This window comes from Myotis lucifugus, unplaced genomic scaffold (assembly GCF_000147115.1).
Source record: "Myotis lucifugus unplaced genomic scaffold, Myoluc2.0 scaffold_15, whole genome shotgun sequence".
Taxonomy (NCBI): Eukaryota; Metazoa; Chordata; class Mammalia; order Chiroptera; family Vespertilionidae; genus Myotis; species Myotis lucifugus.
In genome coordinates, this window is record NW_005871063.1 from 6,334,365 (window position 1) to 6,359,273 (window position 24,909).

The following is a 24,909-nucleotide window of genomic DNA, read 5'->3' on the forward strand; positions in this document are numbered from 1 at the left end:
TTCCTATAAAATCAGAAAGGTGAAAACCTCACTTGTGGTACCAGGGACTGAGTCCAGACCCAGGGAAAACTCAATAACCGGGACCATCAAGCTTCAGTGAAAGGCTGGCCCACGTTTTCATTCATAGCCGGAACAATTAACAAAGTGCCCAAAGATCAACTCCAAACGCATTTATCCTTGAGTAGGTAAAGGTGGAAATGACCCTGCCCAAATACTGCACAGAAGGGCTCAGGTGAAATGGATATGGCACGCCTAGACAATGGAAAACTATGCTAAGGATGTTTTTTTAAATGTATATATGGACCAAAAAAAGGTGGTGTTATTTGATCAGAAAAATCAATTTACTAAATAATCAGTATGCAATACTATACGAAAATTGTATGGTATGATGCTGTTTATAATGAAAACAAATTCGGGCCCATCCCAAATGATGTCCATTCAAGCTGAGACTTCAACTTCATGAGAGTCTCGTGTAATCCTCCGACTTCTCCATGTTCAGGAGGGCCGGTTGAATGCCCTGTGCCTGGTGAACAGCTGAGTGCCGTGAAACCAGAGCCCCCTGCAGACCACCTTCCAAAATGCAAAGTTGTCAAACTGCATTAAATTATGGATACAGGCAGATTGCTAGTTTATAGTAGTGATGTTTTCGCGTATCATTTGTATTGTTTTGTTGATTTCTTTTACTTGTTTTTATCTGTATTCAAAGGTTTGATTACATAAACTTAACGTACAAAATGTGTGCTGTGTGAGATAATGCGGTATACACGAATGAAAGGGTATCACTGGATAGCCATATAAAATAACTATGTAGCTATGGTAGCGTTTGTAGTAATGTGTCCAGGGATTCATTTTTGTTTTGTTTCTCATCAATGGATATTCACTTTGGTATGCAGGTCTATATAAGAATCTTCCCACTGAAATTAGTAATAATTATATGATTAACATATAAGAATTTATGAAAGATTTTTCAAGAATCAAGCATCCTTGTCATGCTGGGGTAAGTATATGATAGAAAGTATCAAGAGGTTCAAAGTGGGTCGTCTCTTAAAATTTGACTTGTTTTTTAATTCTGTCCTTTTGGTTTTTCTCTGTTTTAAAATTTTTCTATAATGAATAAGTATTATTTTTATAAGGAAAAACAGTTATAATAAGATTAAAAGGTGCAATGTAAGATGATAAGGAAACACTTTACTTGGAAAACCGGGGTAGAGAATTATAAGAAATGGTTATCATTAGGAAAGTTGGCACTGCCCATAAGGTCGGCGTCCAAATGTCATTAGGAAGAACCAAAATGCCCAGGAGCGGGACCACTGAAAACCTGACCTGGTTGTCTCTTTCCTACCCTACCTTCCTTGGTTTCCATAGGAACACTTGTGTTAACAGGCCTGCTCCTGGCCCACAGGGAGAGAAAGCAGTAAGAAGAAATTAACAGGAGAAAATGTTGGACAGTCTGAGTAAGTGACATTTTTGTAGCCTGAATATTTTTGGAAACTACCTCTAAGCCTTATTGAGGCATAATCATGCCTAATAGGAGTGAGTGACATTTTTGGAGGCTTGTCAGTTACTAGGGAAGGAGGAGGAGAGGAATGTCAATTTCTCAGACACAACGTGCAACTGTATGCAGGGATTCCTGCTTGTTCCACACGGACCCTAAAAAGGAGTCGTGGATGTGCTAAAAAAAGAAGTCACTGACCTAGCACCATTTCCTCTGCACCAGAGCTTCTCAAACCTGAAGGCGCCTGGAAGTCAACCGGGGATCTCATTGAAATGCAGATCTGGACTCAGCAGTTCTGCGATGGGGCCTAGATTCTGCATTTCCAACACCCGCCCAGGTGGAACTGCTGATAGTGCTGGCCAGGGTCTGAGCAGAATGGTTCAGGGCGCCTTGAACAATACTGATCTGAGTTAATTGGTCCACGGAGAGCAGAGAAGGAACCCTTCCACCTGGTCTCATTAGGCTCCTGCTTTGATCAGCTGCTGGAAGGGGACCAGACTGAGTGCTAGGAGCAGTGCTCAAGGTCAAATACGAGCCTAGGACAGCACTCAGTGATTGACGTATAAAATGCCCCCTAAAGCCCAGAAGAGATATGAAAAAGAATTTTAAAAAACGATTAATAGGGAGTAGAAAAATCATATCTGTTATCTTCATCAGAGAATAAATACAGACTAACCACTGAGAACAGAATAGCCTGTCAGTCTCAGGCAGGAGCCTTCTAAAGAACATTGGGAGAGTCCCCTTTGTAAGTGGGTCCCACATTCTCAGCAGATCCCCCAATAGAGCCCCAAGGAAGGCCACACACCTTTGCTGGGAAGAAAAGCAGAGGGCCTTTCCTGTCGCTTGCATCATTTTTCCTGCTCTGGTTTTATCTTGGAAGCCCTGGGATCGGAGAAATTTTCCCAGTTCGTTTTCTTCTTGAGACAAGACTGGTGAAGAAAAGACCAAAAGGCGCCATGAACAATGAGCATTTTTATTACAGAGTGAAGGACAGAGACAAACCCCAAGGTCCTCTCTTTGCTAGCGTCCAAGATGAGATGAAATGAAATCCAAGTGACAGGTTACAAGGTAAGCTCCCCACCCCCTCCATTTAACTTTTGTGCTGTTCTTCCATTTACAAAAACGAGGGATCAAATTCACTTGAGTACATCTGTCAGTGCATTTGGTGCCCTGTAATCGGAACCAGAAAATGACCTCTGTACTGAAAAGCGAGCCGATAATGTGCTGTTGGGAGCTGAAATGAAAAAGTTAAGTTTGTCGAGTATGACTGTGGGAATCTTCGGTGGCTGCCTACAATGGAGGGTCAGTTTCCTTCTGCTTTTCTCTCCTGCTGACTCTTTGATCTCTGCTTTCTGAGTTAGCAATTCAAATACTTTATCTGTGACCCAGGTTTTTGGTTGGTGGTGGGGATGAGGAGCGAGGGTGGGTAGGTTGATGACTTGGTGAATTTTTAAATGCAGAGCTAGAATCAAAATCTGACCCAGTTATGCCTAATCTTGGTCTTATTTTTTTCAGTTGATGTATAATTGACATACATTAGATTCGTTTCAGATATACAACATAATGATTCAATATTTATATTGGTCCTTATATTTAAAGGTAACCTCAGATGACACTATTGGGTGAGCTAGTGACTGGCACAAGCTTTTCTATAGATTGATTTGGCAGCAAATATAAATGTCTCTTTTGACATTGCACTTCTGTTAGGAGTACATCCTAAGGAAGTGGTAAAATGAGCACAAAGATGTATATACAAAGATAATCACAGCATCATGAACACTCTTTTTCCCTATAGTGGGGATGGTTGAATTAAACACAGTGCACCCAACCAGTGACCAGTGAGCCCTTATGCAGCCACTGGTCCCGAATACACACTCACCACCAGCTGAGCAAGGAGTGACACTGAGCTCCCTGGAGAGCATTGTGCCTAAACACAGCATTTGCTATGGACATCCTCTGAACATGGCCACTCTTATTTCACATTTCTGGATTGATGCTTTTACACATCATGTGTCTCTAAAACTACTTTTTAAATACTACCCGGATTCCGGTCCGTTTTCATGAACTATCCCGATTTCTTTGAGAATGCCCTGTGTCTGACACAACCTCTCCAAGAATGGCTACACAATGTTAGCCCAGAACCACAAATCCAAAGGTGAAGGTCAAATGCTCTATTCTCCCTTATTAATTTGTGACTGTGGTTTGCTGGAGACATTCCGGAGGAGGAAGAGGCTTTTAGAATCCATTCTTCCTGAGAGATGAATGACTACCTCCTTCCTCTTCTGCCTCTCAAAATCAAGTTCATGGTCAAAGTCCAGCTCAACGGCTACATCCTCCGTGAAGTGGTTGATCCCTATTTCTCTATGTCAGCAATGTCTCCTCAGCATCGAGTATCAGAGTGTTTGTAGGTGTCTATTTCCCATGAGAATCTAAGATTTCTCAGGACAGGACCTCATGAAAACTATGGCTTTCCCAGGAAAATGCTTTAATTGGGGAAACTGGATTAACTATTATTTCCCCCTTGTTATCCCTGTACACTTTGTTTCACTTTAAATGCTTATCTGATATTTATGCCAGTTGATGGCGAACCTATGACACGCGTGTCAGGGGTGACACGCGAACTCATTTTTTTTTGGTTGATTTTTCTTTGTTAAACGGCATTTAAATATATAAAATAAATAACAAAAATATAAGTCTTTGTTTTACTATAGTTGCAAATATCAAAAAATTTCTGTATGTGACATGGCACCAGAGTTAAGTTAGGGTTTTTCAAAATGCTGACATGCCGAGCTCAAAAGGTTCGCCATCAATGATTTATGCCATGGTTCATGTAGCTTTAAAAAATTCCTATAATTATAAGAAGGGTTTTTTTTTTAATGTGTTTTCCTTTATTGATTTTTAGAGAAAGAGGAAGGGAGAGGGATAGAGAGATAGAAACATCGATGAGAGAGAAACATCATCAACAGGCTGCCTCTTCTATGCCTTCCACTGGGGATCGAGCCCACAACCCCGGCATGTGCCCTAACTGGGACTTGAACCTCGACCTCTTGGTTCCTGGATCGATGCTCAACTACTGAGCCACACTGGCTGGGCGAAGTTTTGTTATTTTTTTAAAATACCTTTTATTCCTTCTTCTCTTCACTTACTAATGTGAGACTCACTCAGTTCCACAATGAATCTTTCCCTGTGGGGAGGAATTTCACATTCGTGTTCATAATTGCATGAGGCTACTGTCACCTTTACCTTGAAGCCTCAAGTCACATACAAATGAACACACTTAGCTTAAGGCTAGGAAGAAACCAATTCATGGAACCTGGATGATTACATGGTTGGAGAAATGTACTCTTTCCTAAATAAGCCTAAGTAGGTAAAAGCATTTGAAAAATCATTTTTTGTTACTTGGTGCACTTGAGGCTTGACCTTGGGGCGGCAGACAGTTTTCAATTTGAGAGCTAGACTCTAATTGGCAGTGTTGCTCAGAGGGCGGTGGAAAGAGTTTGAGCCGCATCAGGCTCCAGGTTGATTACTTAGTGATGGCCATCATTTTCTGAGAAGAGATGTTCATTCCTTAATGCTAATTTTAAAAAATACTTCAGTTAATTTATAGACATTTACACTTCTTCTAAGGCAAGAAATAACTCAAAAGTGTATAAGTTCTCATTTTCCTAGGGTTTAAAAATTCAGAGACAAATAAAAACCTATTTATATTTAATTGCTAATTAGATTTTCAGATGTACCCTAAAAAGGCAACTAAAGAACTATAAAAGCAATTAGCTTGGCAGCATGAATTCACGCAGCACAGAGGGAATTAATTTATGGATGGTCTTAGAGAAATGAACAAGGCACACGAGGTACCTGCTCAGAGGAAGCATACGTTCAAGCAGCAGGAGATAGAAAATAAAAAAATACGGAATCACAAACTCAGTGCCAGAGAGAGAGTGAGAGATTTGTGGCTGCTTTGTGGTGGTAAGAAGGTATCTCTGAGCAGGTGACCATGAAGTTGTCCTCTGAATGACAAGAAGGGGCCACTCGAGAGAATTAGGGCAGGGACCTTTCCCATAGAGGAAACAGTAACTGCAAAAGGCCTCAGGTCACCTGGGGGTAAGGACAAAGGTAGCTGGAGGGACGCGTGGGGCCGATCACGTCGGAATTTATAAGCCAGGGTATGGAAGTTTGGATCTTATTGTAAGCACTACTGGAGGCTTTTCTGCGGAGAAGCAATGTGTTCCAGTGTACATTTTTGTAAAAGTTTTAGTTATAATTTTAGGCTCATAGCAAAACTGTCAGTGGAATACAGAGTTCCTCTATACCCTTCGTCAGCATCCCCTAATGTTAGCATCTTACATGACACCATGGCTCAATGATCACAAGTAGAAATGGACACTGGTACAATACTAGTGACCAAACCACAACCTTATTGGAATTTTACTAGTTTTCCCATTAATGTCACGTTTCTGTTCCGGGACCTGATCCAGGACCCCACACAACATTGAGCTGTGGTCTCCCCAGCCTCCTTCCATCTGGGATAGTTCTCGGTCTTTCTCTTCTTTCACAAATTTGATGCCCTTTAAGAGACCTTGTCAGGTATTCTATAGGATTTACCTCAATGTGGGTTTGTCTGATTTCTCAGGATGAGAATGGGGTTATGGATTTGGGGGAAAGAAACCACACAGGTGGAATGCATGGTATGATATTACCACACATCTCACTGGTTATGTTCACCTGGATCCCTTTTGTGGATGCTGTTGACTGGGTTTCTCTACTGTAAAATTATTATTTTTTCCCTTTTGTAATTACTAAAAATCTTGGGGGGTAGGGGGAAGGGAAATACACGAGACTATGCAAATCTCCAGTTTCTCCTCAAACTTCCATTCATGAATTATAACATCTTTCAGTGCAGCCTAACCGCCCTGATTCTTACTGTGGTGTTTGCCTACTGAGGATTCTGTGGCTCCCTCGTTCTTTCCATATTTATTAATTGGAGTTATTTCATATGGAGGAGCTGTCACTCCTCCTTGTTTGTTTATTTCCATATAGATTTTATGGATCTTTATTTCACTTTACAGGTTATAATCCAACACAGTCCATTTATTTTGTTGCTCAGATTGTCCCAGCTTTGACCACTGAGGGCTCTGGGAGCAGACTTATTGCTCTGTGATTGCAGTGGAGACAGTGGGCTGGAGGAGGCACGAATGGAGGCAGGGAAACCAGGTAGGAAGCTGATGCAGCAAATCGAGAGAGTGATGGTGTGGGCTGACCTGAGACAGAGGCAGTGAAGATGGCGAGAAGAAGGAGAACCTGAAGCAGCGGTTCTCAACCTGTGGGTCTCGACCCCTTTGGTGGTGACAGGGGTCGCCTAAGACCATTGGAAAACACATATATAATTACATATTGTTTTGTGATTAACCACTATGCTTTAATTATGTTCAATTTGTAACAATGAAATTGGGGGTCACCACAACATGAGGAACTGTATTAAAGGGTCGTGGCATTAGGAAGGTTGAGAACCACTGAGTCCTGAAGGGTGTTCAGGTGGCCAATGGACCTGTCACTGAGACCGACGGAATGTGGGACGTGGTGGAGGTGTGTGTCCTGTGCCTTGTTTTCCTGCTCAAGACTATGGAGTCACAGCCCCGGAGAAATCTTCGCTCCAACTTAGTAAGCAGTAGCATAGATAATTTACAGAATTCTGCCTTTGAGTCCTAGGACTTTGTACTTATCCCCAAACTGTCTTAATAGAAGGTTACTAATAAAGGAAAACGACCAATTGTTAATTAGTGACTACTGGAAAGGTGTTTGACAGCAGTTAAAAACAGAAAAACTTCCCAGTTAGTCTCGTATAGAAATTGTACGACTAAATCACCTACAAATGGAAATATAAAAACATACTAATCTACAACTTGATATTCAGCATTTCAGAGATAACACTGTTGGTAATGATTTTAGGACGGGATGGCCATAGGAAAGTCTTGTTCCCTAGTAACCCAACAACCAATAAAAAAATGTTGACCAGGAAGCACTGTCAATAAAGCACTGTCAATGCATTAACTGTGTGTGCCTTCTCTCTCCATTTGGTCATTTCAAAACCAACAAGATTAGAAATAAGAGAGCCAAGCCAATTTAAAAAAAAACAAATTTTAAAAATGGCAAGATATAAGCACTAACAAAACTTTTTTATGGTTAGAAAAAGAAATGGCATATATTTAATTATGGGAGACCCAATATAAAATTCTCCTATTACGTTACTTGCATTGAAAGGTAAACAGCCTATGTAAAGGATTTCTAATAAAATTATTAAAGGTCTCCTCCCCACCACTTAGAGAGCAAAGGCAAACACTCCTAGTCAGCAGTTTCTTTGTCTTACTTCCTAAGCACATGCAGTGATACAGTAAGGCAAAATATCCTATTTTTTATTAATAGATCAATATTCGTACTTATGGTATACTTACAACATATTCTCTTTTGATAGAGTACAATTGCTTTAGACAAGTCCAAACAGGTTCTCTGAATTGAGTGAAACAGCTGTAATAAAAATACAAACAAAATGTGAAATAAAACAGAGAGCAGTGAAATAAAAAATAATCACACTCAAGACAACTTACTGTTCGATTTGCCCACTAAAAACAAGATCATGTGACCAAGTGTGCTTGGTGGCATGTGGCGGACTATACAGAAACTGTAATCAAAGCCTTCTAGTACGCTCCTATTGTCTGTATTTATTGGGATTCATCATCTCCGCAATCTAAATTAAGATCTGCAAAACGATTTCCTCCAGACAATTGAAATAATAGCTGAAAAACAGAAATCCTAAGTGAAGGGCCCAATTAGATGACTTGGTAAACCAGAGACCCAATTTTCATTCATAATCCAATTTATTTCTTTTACCACTTGCGGTCTTTTTTAAAAATGGAGAATCTGTCAAATAAACATCGTATTTAAAACATGAGAGTAACTTAGTCGGTGATCCTAATGTCCTCTGTGGCATGCTCAAACAACTCCATAAAAAGCAAAGAGAAATCAATCAGCTGAGTGTTGTGTCTGTTGAGAAGACCTCTGGTAACATGGAGTTTACCTAGCAGCCCCATCACTCCTTATTGTCCCAATGATTTCATAAAACACACGGAGAAGAGACGGAATGCCATGCTATAGCCATCACAGAGGAAGTGAAGGGAAAAGCAGGTGGGCTGTACTTTTAACTCATGGTGGACCTGGTCTTTGCTTCAGAAACGGAGACAGCTCAGGAGAAGATAGAAGAGATACTTCACACTTTCTCCACCAACCCAGAGGCCAGGGCTGGGCTCAATGAGAACACCTGGCAGACAACAGGCAGGCTTTCCCGCTCTCCCTCTGAGCTTACTGCCCTGGGGATGCAGCAATTATGTCCTGGTATTAGAAAAGCCCTGCCCTGTTTTAGTCAAAACTGATGATCTGCTTCATAATATATACAACCACATTAATCAAAATGAAGGCATACATATGTACTTATGTCTTACTATGATAAAACTTCGACACAAAGAGTATAAGTTTTACTAAATCTCATTTCATTATAAGGCATCCTCTACCTGTGTAGAAAAGAAAAACAACAACAACCCTTTACGCTCAAACAAAATAGAAAATCAGCAGTCTGAATTCTGTGCCTTAACAAATGCTTAATATCAGTATTCTGGGTCACCAACCAGCAACACATACCAACTCTCAAATATGGGAACGAGGAAATTCCAAAAGTATGTTCAGGATCTGATCTGTTGTCACTGTTCACGTTTTAAAAACTGCAGTATAAATTAAATGCGGTAAAATGCACGCCTCTGCAGGGTTAGTTCTGTGAGTCTGACAACTGTACACACTCTAGTAACCACACCCAACGAAGAGGAGAAACATTTCCACCATCTGGTCGGTCTCCTCTGCAGTGTCCCCACTGAAAGACTTCCGTCAGGTTAGTGTTGCTTGTTCTTGTACTTAGAGCTATTTTTGAGAAGATGATTTTATTAACAAGCAATTTTGACAAATATTGGAACTTAGTGCAACATTTCTACATTAACTTCCCAACAGATTGAAATGCAATCTGACCATGATTTTAGCTTGGCACACAGCTTTCTGGTTTTTAGGCTTGCCCTATATGGATAACAGTGTAGGACCACATCAACATGGTTTGCACACTGTTTTCATATGTTTTATTGATGGTTGATGGAATCCAGTCTCTCTATAAATATCAACGCCAGTATTAACATCTCTGCAACAGAAACCTCTATCATGTGTCAAATTATTAGTCACAGCTAAGTGCTTTGGACACTCTAACCATAGGACAGCAGCTATTTTTATAAGTATAGTTGGTTGTGTAAAAATGCCCCTGCAAGAGTCTAAATATAAATATAAAATTGTTGTGCTGTGTTTAATGTACGAAGAATTAACACAGTAAAATCCTTTTTGAATGAGGCTTGTATTTACTAGGGTGTTAAGTAGAGAAACATAAAGCTATACAATGTGAAAAGCATTAGCAACTTATAATCATTTCACCTGTATTCAAAATACTAAAATCAGAATAGTACCTGGTGGTACTTTTATCCATTGGCGCAATCTCCATTAGAACATCCCTGTCAAACCCAGCTTCTATTTTGAACAATTCCAATGACAGAGGGAGGGTTGGGAACTAATATTAATTGCATTAACATGTACACTTATTCCGCCAATGGTTCCTGAATGTGTACTGTGTGACTGGCTGAGGGTGCAGTGGTGACTAAGGCAGACATGGAATCTGACCTCCTACTGGAGGAAGAATAGGCAAACTTGAGACAATTTCATGAGAGATGAGTATTATGCATAGTGGCCTGGGTCTGGTTCTACCGTTAGATGCATAGAATGAATTATCCCTCTTCCACATGACAGACCTTCCTATGTAGTTGACAACTAACCTATCTCCCCTTAAACCTCTCTCTGTTCTAATACAACCACGACTTCCACCATCTTGGCCACCCTTCTCAGAAAGCTTTCTGAAATCTTGAGCTTTCTGTGTTAGTCTCATTAAATGTGGAGCTCATTAACTTACCTTACATATTAAATGTGGAGATCACTTTGAAGTCTTTCAGGTCATACAACGTATTTTTCCTCTCAGTGGCCTATCATTCACGGAAGTAAACTTTTAAAATTTTAATCTAAACCACTGGCAGAAGGTCTAAGAAGACAGGGAGTTAGTGTGTCTTCTACCAGTTATATTGGTATTCCAGGATCAACCAGATATGAAGTCAGTGTACTGTATTATTAACTAGTCTAACTAAATATCTGCTTTGTGAATTCACTCTAGAATTTTCCAGGGTAGGACACCAAGCCTACTAGACTCTACTTTACAGAACCAGTTATTCATCCTTTTTTTTTAAAAAAAAATTATTTTAGAGAAAGAGGAAGGAAGAGAGAGAGAGAGAGAGAGAGAGAGAAGAGGGAGCGGGAGAAACATTGATTGGTTGCCTCCCATATGCACCGACTAGGGATCGAACCCTCAACATTTCAGTGCACAGGACGATGCTCCAACCAACTAAGCCACACTGGCCAGGACCCTTTTTTCTTTTTCAAAATGTAAATATTAGCCCTAACCGGTTTGGCTCAGTGGATAGAGCATCGGCCTGCGGACTGAAGGGTCCCAGGTTTGACTCATCAATGTTTCTAACACTCTATCCCTCTCCCTTCCTCTCTATAAAAAAATCAATAAAATACATTTTAAAATGTAAATATTTGCCAGACCCCTAGGGTTGATATCACTAGCAGTGGTTCTTTAATTGCATTAATGTTTTTCAACAAACATTTACTGAGAATTTACCACATTCCATGCATTCCAACGAAGTGTAAAAAAAACCCTATAAATCAACAGAGGCATATGGATAGTTACATGAGAATTTGTAGGTGTTTGTTTGTTTAAATAGGCTGGGATTGGATTGATCCCAGATTTTCCTCATGAACGAGTTGTTTGCAATAGATTTTCAAATATAAGCACACCGATGCTTGCCCAGTGAGTCACTCTAGGGCCCTGACGGAAGCAGGAGGGCTGTGCCGGGGCAGAGAGAAACAGCGCTCACCTCCAGCTTGGCATCCAGGTCTGCGTCCGAGGCCACAACATGTTCATCCTCCTTCTTCCCCGTGGCTTTAATAAAGGCCTGTTTCGTTTCCCAGTACTTCTGCTGCATCTTATTTACCACGGACTTGTCCTGAGCATACCGGTCCTGCAAGTCCCAGGGGTAACTGCTAAAAACATTCAAAGAGCTCTTTTACTCATGACGTTCATAACGACTGAGATAGTTTAGTGTGAATGAACTCACCTAAACATTAACTTATACACTGACAACATTCATAAACACATAAATACTTTCCTTGATGATTATTACACCAAAAATGTCAATCAACTCTGACTCCAAAAGCTTAAAAGTTAGTGAAGAAATGAAATAACTTTTGCAGGAAATTTTAGAAACTGAACCTCCACTACTGAGTGTAGTTATCGGCAGGCAGGACACACCCCTGGTAGAAAGTGAGGCCAAGCCAGGCAGGGTGACTGGCTCAAGTCGATCGTGAGTCAGAGATAAAGCCGGACACCAATGTTCTCTCCACTCCAGCACAATGGCCAACACTGAAGTGATGGCAGGAAAGCAGAGATAAGGCGCTGAAAAATAGCGTGCTTACCATCTGTCACAGAGGTGCCTAAAATAGTCAAACCCAACTCAGAGAGTAGAATGGTGGCTACCAGGGGCTGGATGGGGTGAGGGGGGAATGGGAAATTGCTAGTCAATGGTCATAAAGTTTCAATTATGTCAGATGAATAAATTCTAGAGATGCAACTTTGCACCCAGAGTTAACAACACTACATTGTACACTTAAAATATTATTAAGAGGGTATATCTCTTACCAAAGTCAAATAAAATTTAAGAACATTAAAAAAATATTACAGATTTCTGATATTAAAACTGTGGTTTATTAAATATAAATGCTTAAAATACATTACATTCTTCTGGGAAAATATAGTGAAGATCAAATAAAAAAGAAATTAGAAAAAAAATTGAGAAAAAAATGGAATTCTGTAAAAGTGACCAGAGTACCTCAAATATTGATAGGAAGTTTGCCATTGGTGCTGTATCCCTTCCCATGTTGTCTACACCCGCCCCCTGTCTAGAGTTCCTGCTCCAGAGGCTCACATAGGACCTCGATGTCACTCCTATCCAGACATGCATCATATTCTAACCCATGCTATTGCCACTCAAAATATGCCAGGCCTGGGTCCTAAAACATGAGCTGCACATATCAAAATATCTGTATCTCAAAACCTGATGACTTATAATCTCCTTCCAGATAACATTTACAATTTTCAATCCACAGGTTTATTCCTAAAACACATAAGGGATTTCAGATGACTTTCTCAGCAAAGGTTATCTTTAGAAAAGTAGGGTTGGAGGGACTTTCATGGTTTCTGCACTATTTAGAAGTTTTCTTATAAGCTTACATAATAGGAAATAGGATAAAAATATCTATAACATTTATGTAAAAGATAATCTCTCTATAGAGTGTGTATGTTAATAGACTGGAAGGATATAGCCCCACCCCCAAAACTATGGTTATTTCAGGGGAATGGAATTTTCAAGAATGGGGAATTGGGTAGACTTCTTTGTATTGTGTCCCCCCACCCCACCCCAAAAGGTCATGGATTAACAGTAAAAAGAATTTCATTTTGAAAAAAAACCAAAGGGACTTTAGAGATCTAGTGAAAATGCCTCGCTCCACCCCCGGTCATTTAACAAATGAGAAAACTTCAGTTTTCAAAGGTTAAGAATCTTGTCTGTAGTCTCACAGGATTAAAATCCAGGCCCCTGAATCCCAGTCCAGTGATCATTCCAATAGTCTCTGCAGCCCTTGTAATTCAGTGGCAAGCAGAGAAGTGGCCGAGTGAGTGGGAGAAAGCCTTTGGGGAAGGCCCACTTCTTGGGGCTCTGCTGTCTCTCTTATACAAGTGACTACCTACTTCCCCGAGCCCAGAGCCCGCTGCCTCGGTGTGACAGCCATCGGGAGGGTCACAGGATGGAACCATCCCCTTGTCTTAATGAGGTAGATGGAGTAATTAAAAAAAATCTGACAGCTCTTACTTAGAAAGCTGTCAAATAAGGATACTCAGGGAAACTAAATCCCTTCGCCATTTATTAATTACCCTTTAAAACCCATTACATTTTAAGAGATGCAAAAATTTGACATTTTATATTAAAGAGAAGCTAGAGCTGATTGCTTCTCTACTGAGAGAGGAGGGATTAGAAAGCACATTCTCTGTTGTAATTAATTGTTCATTTGATCAATAAAAAATATGCACCACATTTTTCATGATACAAATTTAAGGTGGTAAAACAAGACAAAGATCTGCTTGCCTGGTGGGCCAAGGGTTCAGAAACACTGCTTGAAACTGATCTGGAATTTATAAGATGTTACCCATGCTGTTTAGATGTGCTATAGGCACATAAGTATTGGTGCTAACATTGCCATATGATTACCATGCCTATTTTATTCATCATCAATAATTCCAACAGTGATTGCCTCTTGAATGTTCATGAAGGTTAAAGTCACGAGTATAAATTAATGAGTCTGAGTTCCTATTCATTCAATTTTATAGTCTGCCTACATAAAATTCCCTTATAACCTTAATATTCGAAGTTGCAAATAAGATAATAAAATAAATATACTAACTTTTTACATTTGAAGAAACGGTGGTAAGAAAAGCCAACATTAGATTCTCAAGAGAAAATTTATATATAAATTTCTTAGAGAATACTCATTAGGTAAGAACTGATATTTTTGGTTACTTAGTTTCCATATCACATTTAATAGCGTGTTGAACTTGACTATACCCAACATTGGAATAGGGACTAAGAGGTTACTGTGGCTAATGTGACTATTGATTTTTCTATTCAATAGACATTTATTGAGCATCTACTATGTGTTTTCCTCTTTCATTAGCCTCTCCCAATTCAAAAAAGGCAACAAATTACTTACCATTTGTGTCCTGACATGTTTCCTTCTTCTTTTCCTACTGTTGATGATTTGGGGAGAAGGGGCAGGGAAAAAGCATGAGAGGATAAGTTATATTAGAACCTGAAATAAAACAAATATGTTTAACAGTTACACACTATATTATAATTATATGTTAAATTGACACATAAAATTCCAATCTAAACCACTTCTAGCTGTATTTTAGGGGCCCAACACTACTATGCAATAACACTGTACACTGTTGTCAAGAATAGTTTAGCTAAGTAACATGGAAGAAATATCCCAAATGAAGTTTAACAAGTGAACAAGCAGGTTGAATGACAAAGGAAGGTTGTAGAAGACTATATAAAATGAGATCATATCATGCAAAGCAATATACTGTAACCAATTGAAGCATAGAAATATTATATAGTGAAGGTATAAAGAACTGCTTAGGAATAATGAACACTAAATTCCAGATAACAGTTACCACTGCAGTGGGGGGGTGGAGGCTATTATTCAAGAGGTACATGCAGGGACTTCAACTGTACCCGCAGTGTTCTCTGTTAAGCTAGGTGGCAAGTATTGCATCCGTATGCCTCTTTAGAGATTTGAAATAACTCAGAATCAGTATTTAAAAAACCTGAACCAGCCCATTGCAAAAACAAAAAACAAACAGAAAAAGGGTAAAAAGGAGAAAAATGTATTTATTTCTGTTTTTACCAGCCTAATACTGTATTTTCATCTCATTCATAAATATGGAAGTCACTTGATGCCTTTGCCCCTCACTCCATTTGGCCCACTCAGGGAAGCTGCCAGCCAAAAGGGAGGGCGGAGCCAGCCAACCCAGCCACACTTACCTACCAGTTACTGGAAAGAGTGGTGAGCTCACTACCTAAGGGATGGCCTCTGGCCAGAACGGATTGCTGACTGCCAGAGCGAATGCTCAGTGTGCTAGTCTGGGTGCTTCTGGCTACGCCAACAAAACCAATGCAATCCTTCTCCCTTTGCCTTAGAAAGGGTCCTGACAACTAGGACCCCTGAGATGATTAAAGTTCCCCAGGCTTTTAAAAAATGTGTTAATGGAACTAAACTGAGTGTTGAAATTCCAGGCTTCAGGTGAGAGGAAGAGGACATTTTCTTTGAGTGCCCAGATGCTGCTGGAATGACAGCATCCTGTAATCAGCAGCTCTCTTCCTCCTGGAGGGCACCCAGGTTTTGGACAAGTTGCTTTGGAAATGACATTCATGATGAGTAAGCCTTGCCCTCTGCTCAGTAAATCGTAGAGAGGCCATGAACCTCCCACACAGCCTCACAGCAAGGACACATTTACTTTACTTAGCTCAAAGCTTTCAACGAAACTTCTCATAAAAAGATACTGTTCAAGGAAATGAAATTATTATAGTCTTTCCTTAAGTTGGATTTCACCAGGAACTATTAGGATAATTAGTACTTTCTGATTAATATTTTTATTGCAGTAAAAAAATCAGACAAATTTATTCTCTTTAAAAAATCCCCCCCCAATTGATTTTTAGAGAGAGTGGAAGGGAGGGGGAGAGACAGAGAGACAGAGAAACATCGATGTGAGAGAGACACATCAATTGGTTGCCTCTGTACATACCCTACTGGGGTTGAGGAACAAGCTTGCAACCTAGGTATGGACCCTTGACCGGAATCAAACCCGTAACCCTTCAGTCCTTGGGCCAACGCTCTAACCACTAAGCCAAACCGGCTAGAACTCTCTTAACCATTTTTAAGTGTATAGTACAGTATTGTTAACTATAACATTGTTGTACAACAGATCTCCAGAACTTTTTCATCTTGCATGACTGATACTATATACCCACTGAACAACTCCCTGCTTTCTCCTCCTCCAGCCCCTAGCAACCACCATTCTACTTTCTGAGTTTGACTATCTTAGGTATTTCATGTAAGTGGAATCATGCAGCCTTTGTCCTGTGATTGGCTTATTTCACTAAGAACAATGTCCTCAAGGTTCATCCATATTCTAACATATGACAGGTTTTCCTTCCTTTTTAAGGCTGAATAATATTCCATTGTACGTATGTAGCTCCTTTTCTTTATCCATTCACTCACTGATGGACATTTATTTGGCTTCCACATCTTGGCTATTGTGTAGAATGCTGCAATAAACATGGGTGTGAAAATATCTCTTTAAGATCCTGTTGTTTTTTTTTTAAGATATGTACAAGAAGTGGGATTGCTAGATCCAATGGCAGTTCTATTTTTTATTTTGTGAAGAACCTTCATACTTTTCCCCACAGTGACTGAACCATTTTACAGTCCAACAGTACTTCAAGGGTTCCAATTTCTCCACATCTTCACCAACACCTGTTATTTTCTGGACTTTTTTTTAATATATATTTTATTGATTTTTTACAGAGAGGAAGGGAGAGGGATAGAGAGTTTAGAAACATCGATGAGAGAGAAACACCGATCAGCTGCCTCCTGCACACTCCCCACTGGGGATGTGCCTGCAACCAAGGTACATGCCCTTGACCGGAATCGAACCTGGGACCTTTGAGTCTGCAGGCCAACGCTCTATCCGCTGAGCCAAACCGGTCAGGGCTTTTCTGGACTTTTTGATAGCAGTCATCCTAATGGGTGTGAGGTGATATGTCATTGTGGTTTTGGTTTGCATTTCCCTGATCATTAGTGTCGGTAACCATCTTTTCATATACTTATTGGCCATTTGTGTGTCTTCTTTGGAGAAATGTCTATTCAAATCCTTTGCCTATTTTCTAATTGGGTAACTTTTGTTTGTTTGTTTGTTATTGCATTATAGGAGTACTGGATAGTCTGGCTATTAACCCACTATCCGATATATGGTTTCCAAATATTTTCTCCCATTCAGTAAGTTACCTTTTCACTGCTGATGATTTCATTTGCTGTAAATTTTTGATAAATTTTTGATAATTAAAAAATTTAACAATTAAGTTCTTTGTGGTAAGACAGATAATAAAGTCACTGAGCACACTGCCCCTTTTACCCGGACTTCCAAGCTACTTCCAGATTATGACGCCATGTGGCAGTGTTCCCCAAGATATCGTTTACAGGCCATTTGAACTGGAATCTTCTGGAGTGTCAACACATCGATTCCTGGGCCCCATCCCTTACCTGCTGAACCAGAATCTCTGGGAACAGGTCTGAGAACCTGCATTTGTAACAGGCTTTGCAAGTGATTCTTTTTCTGTTATTTTTTGGTCTTTTTTTTGTTGTTAATCTTTACCCAAGGATATTTTTCAATTGATTTTTAGAGAGAGTGAAAGGGACGGGGAGAGACAGAGAGAGAAACATCGATGTGAGAGAGACACATCAAGACCTGACCAGGACCAGGGATTGAACCTGCAACCGAGGTACCTGCTCTTGCCCAGAATCAAACCCAGAACCCTTTAGTCCGCCGGCTGACGCTCTACCCTCTAAACCAAATCAGCTAGGGCTGCAAGTGATTCGTAAGCACATTAAAGTCTGAGTACCACAGCTAAGTGGTGCACAGGAAAATTTCTTTCTGGAAATGAATTTTTCTTGAATAAACCGCTGGGTTATATGCAACTTGAGCAAAGGGGTCATGGGTGGCAAAATCAAGTCAACTCCACAGGACACAGCTGAATGTCTCAGGGCAGGGCAGCTGCAGCCAGGACTTGCATCTCCTTTAATGTACATTTAGCCCCATCCACCAGGAGCAACCAATAAACAACTTTCATATTTCCTGACAAAACCATCTCATTTTGCTCTAGCACTTCCTAAAACCACAGTGTCAAAATCAATACTTTAAAAAATCATTACAATTCTCATCCATTCATTCATTCCAGTTCAGCAGTTTGGTTTATCAAACATACATTAAGCATCTAATTAACACGTGCCAGGAAACTTAACACTCTAGATCGGCTCTGCACAATAGAAATATAATACGAGCTACATATGTAATTTTAAATGATCTAACAGCCATGTTAAAAATAATATACTTACTTAATATATCTAAAATATTACTTCAACATGTAATCAATAAAAAATTACTAATGATATACTTTGCACTTGAGTTTTTATAACAAGTCTGAAATCAGGTGTGTATTTTACACTTACAATACAAAGCCACTGAGCCTAACCACTTTACGTGCTCAATGGCCACATGTACTTGATGGCTACTGCTTTGGACAGTGCAGGTTGAACAGGAAAGACAGGCATATAAATATAATTTCCAGCCTCACCAGATTCTTGACATTTGCAAGGGGCCTATAAAAAGATCATGAATCTCCAATTTTGTAAATTCTGCTGTAAAAATATCATTTCCTCTGTCAAGTACAATAAAGTCTATGATTAGCTAACACTTCAGTTCAGGATTCTGCAAAGGCAGCTATTGCTCCACTTTTGCCATGAGGCCCTTACGGAAGAAGCCCAGAACGAATGGGATCATGCCTCCACCTTTCTAATGGCACTTCCCCAACGTTCTGCTTGTGGCCACCTTTCCTTGGGCGATAAGCAAAGAGGAGCAAGTTTCAAGTTGCTTATGGACTGTGAGTGCCATGTAATAAAAAACAAAGGCACCAGCATGACTTACCCACGAGTGGCGGAAGAGTCAGTAATAATTAAGACCCACTCAAAGAAGTAGGTGTCCAAGAGTTAACAGATCAATGGAAACCAAGTTCCTAATTTTGATGTAACAACTTTGAGGGTGGGTGGGGCGGGTGAGTTAGTGAGGAGCAGGCTAAGACAAGAAATAAACGGGAAAGATGTCTCCCTGCTCAGAGGTGGGACGCTGTTGAGGTCAGCACCTCCTGCTTGGGTGACACTATGACCACTGACCTAATTCTCTTACACTTTTCCAGGCTGCACCTTGATGGGGATGCAATCCTTTGACCTCCTGCTCCAAGGCCAGGCATTAAAACCACAGCTGTTCTGGGCCACATCCATGTGGCTGAGAGACCAGCTTGCCCTGTGGGGAGAACTGGGAGAACAGGGAGGAGGAATAGTCTGTTCAGATTTTGTACTGGGGTTCTGTGCAATAATTACGATCATTTTTCCTCTTTGTTTTCTTGCATGCTTGTGGTGTTGTCTTTTTTTTTCTTACAGCATATAAGTAAAACATTTATAAATGTACAAGGTGATGCCCCCGATAAGTCCAGTACCCCCTGACACCATAAGTACTTAATACTCTTGATGCTGTACTTTACATTCTTGTGACTATTTTTGTAATCGCCCACTTGCACATCTTAATCCCTTCATCTTTTTCACCCAGCCCGCCAACCCCTGCCCCCACCTCACAACCATCAGTCTCTTCTCTATATCTATGAGCTTATTTCTGTTTTATTTTGTTTTTTTAGATTGCACATATAAAGTGAAATCATATGGTATTTGTCATTCTCTGTCTGACTTATTTCACTTAGCATAATACCCTCTAGGTCAGGGGTGGGCAAACTTTTTGACTCGAGGGCCACAATGGGTTCTTAAACTGGACCGGAGGGCCGGAACAAAAGCATGGATGGAGTGTTTGTGTGAACTAATATAAATTCAAAGTAAACATCATTACATAAAATGGTACGGTCTTTTTTTTTTTTTTTTAGTTTTATTCATTTCAAACTGGCCGGATCCGGCCCGTGGGCCGTAGTTTGCCCACGGCTGCTCTAGGTCCATTCATGCTGTCCAAATGGTAAGATTTCATTATTTTTATGACTAAGCAATATTCCATTGTAGACATGTACCACCTGTTCTTTATCCAATTGTCCATCAGTGGACACCTAAGTTGAGTCCATATTTTGGATATTATAAATAATGCTGCAATGAACATGCATCTTTTCAAATTAGTGTTTTGGGGTTTGGGGGGGATAAGTACCCACAGTGAGATTGCTGGGTCCCATGCTAGTTCTGTTTCTAATTTTTGAGGTACGTCCATACTGTTTCCCATAGGGGCTGCACTAATTTGCAATCCTACCAACAGTGCATGAGGGTTCCCTTTTCTCCACATCCTTGCCAACACTTATTGCTTATTGATTTATTGGTGATCATTTTATCTACCTATGTGGACAGGCTATAACTGTTCCACTTGTTTTTTTTGTCCTATAACCACTGTGAAGCCATTTTGAACACACTAGACGTCGATACATAAGCAAAAGTTTTTCCTAAATACCCCCAAAATATTTTTCCAAGTCTGCTAGGTTCACAGAATGCTAAAGCAAGCCTGCTTTTTAAAAGTTTGCTGCATTGCCACAAAAAAAGGAGAAGTTAGTCTGTCCTTGGCTGCCTTAAACTCTGATACTGAAGTTTCTTCCTCGGAGACAGACCATGGGAAAGTATTTTCATTCCATATAGGCTGCCTTCAGCAGCACTGAACATTTGTTCTGGCTCACTTATGGAGTTAGCTTAATGGCGCCTCTGATTATTTTTGGGTTATGCAAAGAATCTAAAATTCTTCAGCCAACCCTTACTCACAGTAAAGGTAAGATCAGTAGCTACATTTCACCATATCACTACTCTCAACCCACAGAAATATTTCAATATTTCTGAAACCACACTTCCTGTGTCCTGTTTCTTGTGTAGTTTCATGTTTAAATGAATTGCCTTTCCAACATTAGCAGTAGAGTTTCTCTTCCATCAGTGAGCAGTTTTTCTGTTAGCAGTTTTTCTGTTAGCTGGAGTACTAGCTGAACTGAGTCCAGAATCCCTTTTTCTTGTATCTGTACTGAACATAAGGTGGAGTCTCTTGAATTGCAGATCTGAGCCTCTGCCAAATTTGTCATTTTCCTCTCCGATTTATTCAAAACTGCTATTTTCTAACTAAAAATTGTCAGCGTCCTAGAGCTCTTCAGTTCTGTTGTGCACACTAGCCTCTAGCTTTCTTTGGGAAGTGGCTATTTCCCCCACCCCCCACAGAAAACATACTTTTTAAGAGAACAGAACAGAGTCTTACAGTATTATTGGTATGAAGTGGTACATTTGAATAATCTCATAGTAAAATTACTCATTCCCAAACACCAGCTTCACAGCACCACACGTCACTGAATAAGATGCCAATCTGTTCACATTTCAACATCCCTGAAACTGGGATGTGTCCTACGATTGATATCTAGCCAACTGTTTGGCCATCATTTTTTTTTTCCTTTGTGGAACATAAAATGGCAAAAGATCCCATGAGCAATGTTTTTTTTATATATATATATTTGATGGAATACAGAAAAATTGTTTAAAATTAATCCTCAGTAAAATTACACATCACCACATGCCACTAACTTTTGGGGCCATTTGTGTATAATCGAAAGAAAGAATCTGAAGTCAGGGAATGCCAAGTGTTACCTAATATGCAATGGGTGCCATGACGAGGAAGGCGCTCAGGGTTAGAGGAACCGAGAGAGAAAAGCACAGAGCTGACTTCCTACATGGCTTTGGGGCTGAGTTTCTAAGAATCAGCAGTGGCTGGCCATGTGAAGGTTAAGAGCACGTGTGCGCGCACTAGTGTTGGTGGGTGGTATTACCCCAGGCAGAGGGAAAGCAATGAACAAATTCTTCCACAGTAAAACTTCATGGTGTATGCATACAACCAACCACAAGCAGATGTGCATCCCATAACTTTAAGAAAGATGATGTGACTGGGGAGACACAGGGGCCAATCTGTGTTGTCACTTACAGCATTTAGATATAGTCTGTAGCCTCTGGAGGGGTAGACACTCAATGCTGTTTATTTCACATATAGTGAACACCTTCTATGCCCTGTCTAGAGAGTTCATCTTCGACTATCCATAACACATGTTGGAAACCTGTGGCATGTCTCTTAGAATTAGCTTCCAATTGCACGATACTAACTTATATAATTTTCTCCTAGTTCCATATTCTTGTTATCTCAGAGGTTAACTTCACTTAGAAATGTTGCCAGTTTTCAGTATTTTGTTTTGTCATTGGGTTTATTTCTCTGGTGCAACCTCGGAATTTTGCAAGTCACAGAATTTAGAGCCTAGACACAATCAAATGAAGCCCCTTCCTTTTCAGAATGGGGACATGTGATCAGGAGAGATCACAAGGGGTCTGAGAGAACAAAACCAGCCAACCAGCCAGCTTCCATACAGGCTGCTGATGGCTTGCCCAATGAACAGAGAAAATATCTGTCAGTGGTTCTAGCTACCGAGTTTTAAAATAATGTTTGAATGTTTCTTTTCATCTTTTTTTCCTCCAGAAATTTATATCTAGTCACTTTCCCTTATGTCAACAATGAGTTTTTTTAAATTTCCCATAAGTGTGTTCAAGTATAAATGTTAAAACAGTTTCAGTAGAAACAACCCTCCAGGTATAATTAGCTATACTTATTTTTTTTAAATATATTGATTCATCAGATTGTGTTCACACAGTTGAAAAAAAGAGATCCCTATGGAAGATGGGAAGTTAAATTATCTTACATCCTTTCAAAAGCTAAGCATTAAAGTTATGTAATTTTAACTAGCTTTTATGTTTTTCCCATCTCTCAGATATCACATAGCCTTCCCCTTCAGATTTTGTTAAGGCTATGATTACTTGAATATTCCATATAACTTTAAAGGGATTCTGTTTCTCATTAAGTTTTGTCTTCTACAGTTAATTTTTGACATTTCATAAATTCACAAGCAAAAGTGAAGTGTGATCATGCTTTAATTTTGTGAGTCATACTTTAATTCTATGAGTCAGAAAATCTTACAAGAAGAAAACAGAATTCTAACCTTATTCAAGGCAGCTAAAAGATGGATGAGTTTTTATTTAGACCCTACACATGTAAGTCACTGTTAAAATCTGAATTTTAAAGGATCATTTCATTTCCATTTTGAAACAGCTCAGGTATTATATTGGCATGAATTCAGCTTAATGATGCCCTAAATCTATTAAAATCACATCCCCAAAGTAAATATTTTTAATACCAATATAACTCGTCTCCCTATATGCTGCTCAATGTAAAATGAAAGCCAGTAAACCCATGGCCATGCCACAAACTTCTGCCTCCTCCAAGGCACTCCACCCACCTGGCCTTTGCTTATCTATAACATAATAGAGGGGGCTGGCTGACCTCTAGAATGCCCTCCGTCACAAAAGCCACAATGCTATTTTTTAATTACTTTTAGAGACATGCATATATAAGGGAAAGTTTAGAGATGATGAACACATCTTTTTCTAAAGATGAGGAGATTGGGATTCCAAAAATGGAGCAAAGGCAACCAAGACCAGGTCAAAGATCAAGTTTACAGGAGTCTCTGCCTCTATTCTAAGGGATGTTTCTCAAAGGAAAATATCAAACATAACATCTCATCTTCTAAGAAACTAAAACAAAATAGCCAAGATAGCCTCTAAAAGGTTTTCCTCCTTAACATTAAAATTAGTTAAAAATATTATGTCCCCACAAACAAATTAAAAACAAAATAAACCACATACAACTCAGATGGCTCACAAGGGCCATAGTCTACATTCTGCTTGCCCTTCTTTCTCAGATTTAAAGCCCTGCTTGCAAAGGGTGTTCAAGTGTTAATTTGTGGTGCAACAAAAATCTTGGCAACAATATCGAGGAAGCCGGCGTGTGAAAACAAGAAATCTCCAAGACATTTACAAGAACAAATAACATTAAATGGATTAGAAGACTGGAAATACAAAAAGAACAAATAGGCTATTTTTTGCTAAAGAAAAGATTATTAAAAAAACCTTAAAAACCTTGCTGTGTAAATTATATTAGCTTTTAATTTTATTTAGGTTGGCTTACATAACTTTCAAAAGTCCATCAGAATTTAGCATATGGATTTTAATCTCTAGTACTTATGGTGGCTTTTTCTCTAAAAGCTTAACCTCAAAAGTTGACAAATCAAGAAATATCTTACTCAGATAAAGGTCTCAAACAACTTAAAGAACATACAATAGAGTAAAGATAGTCTATTCAATAAGTGGTGCTGGGAAAATTAGATAGATACGTGCAAAAAAAAAAAAAAGAAAAAAGAAACTAGACCACTGTCTTACACCTTGCACAAGAATAAAGTAAAAATGGATTAAAGACTTAAATATTACACTCAAAATCCTATAAGAAAACATAGGCAGTTAAATCTCAGACATATCTCATAGAAATATTTTTTCTGATATCTCCTCAGGCAAGAGAAACAAAGGAAAAAAATAAACAAATGGGACTACATCAAACTGAAATTTTTTTGCACAGCAAAGGAAACCATCAACAAAATGAAAAGGAACCCACTGAATGAGAGAACATATTCGTAAATGATACATCTGATAAGGGGTTAATATACAAAATTTATAGAGAATTTATAACACTCAACACCAAAAAAGCAAACAATCCAATTAAAAAATGGGCAAAGGACCTGAATAGACACTTCTCTAAAGAGGACATACAGACGGTCAATAGACATAAAAAAAAGATGCACAATATCACTAATCATCAGAGAAATCCAAATTAAAACCAC

General features: G+C 39.4%; 1 protein-coding gene across 4 annotated transcripts in view; it reads right to left on the reverse strand.

The window, feature by feature from the left end:
- Nucleotides 1–19,446, reverse strand: part of ICA1 (islet cell autoantigen 1) — a 97,237-nt gene extending 77,791 nt beyond the window's left edge. The window contains exons 1-5 of one of the 4 annotated variants that reach the window (XM_006085014.3): nucleotides 19,304–19,446; nucleotides 14,504–14,540; nucleotides 11,560–11,725; nucleotides 7,945–8,017; nucleotides 2,301–2,424 (exon numbers count right to left, since the gene is read on the reverse strand). In XM_006085014.3, the coding sequence (XP_006085076.1) occupies nucleotides 2,301–2,424; nucleotides 7,945–8,017; nucleotides 11,560–11,725; nucleotides 14,504–14,520 (380 nt within the window). In that variant the 5' untranslated portion in view covers nucleotides 14,521–14,540; nucleotides 19,304–19,446. Of the gene's footprint in view, nucleotides 1–2,300; nucleotides 2,425–7,944; nucleotides 8,018–11,559; nucleotides 11,726–14,503; nucleotides 14,564–19,303 lie in introns of those variants that run through there. The other 3 variants (XM_014452441.2, XM_023750758.1, XM_023750759.1) reach the window with 3 other exon arrangements.
- Between the last annotated feature and the right edge of the window lie 5,463 nt (nucleotides 19,447–24,909).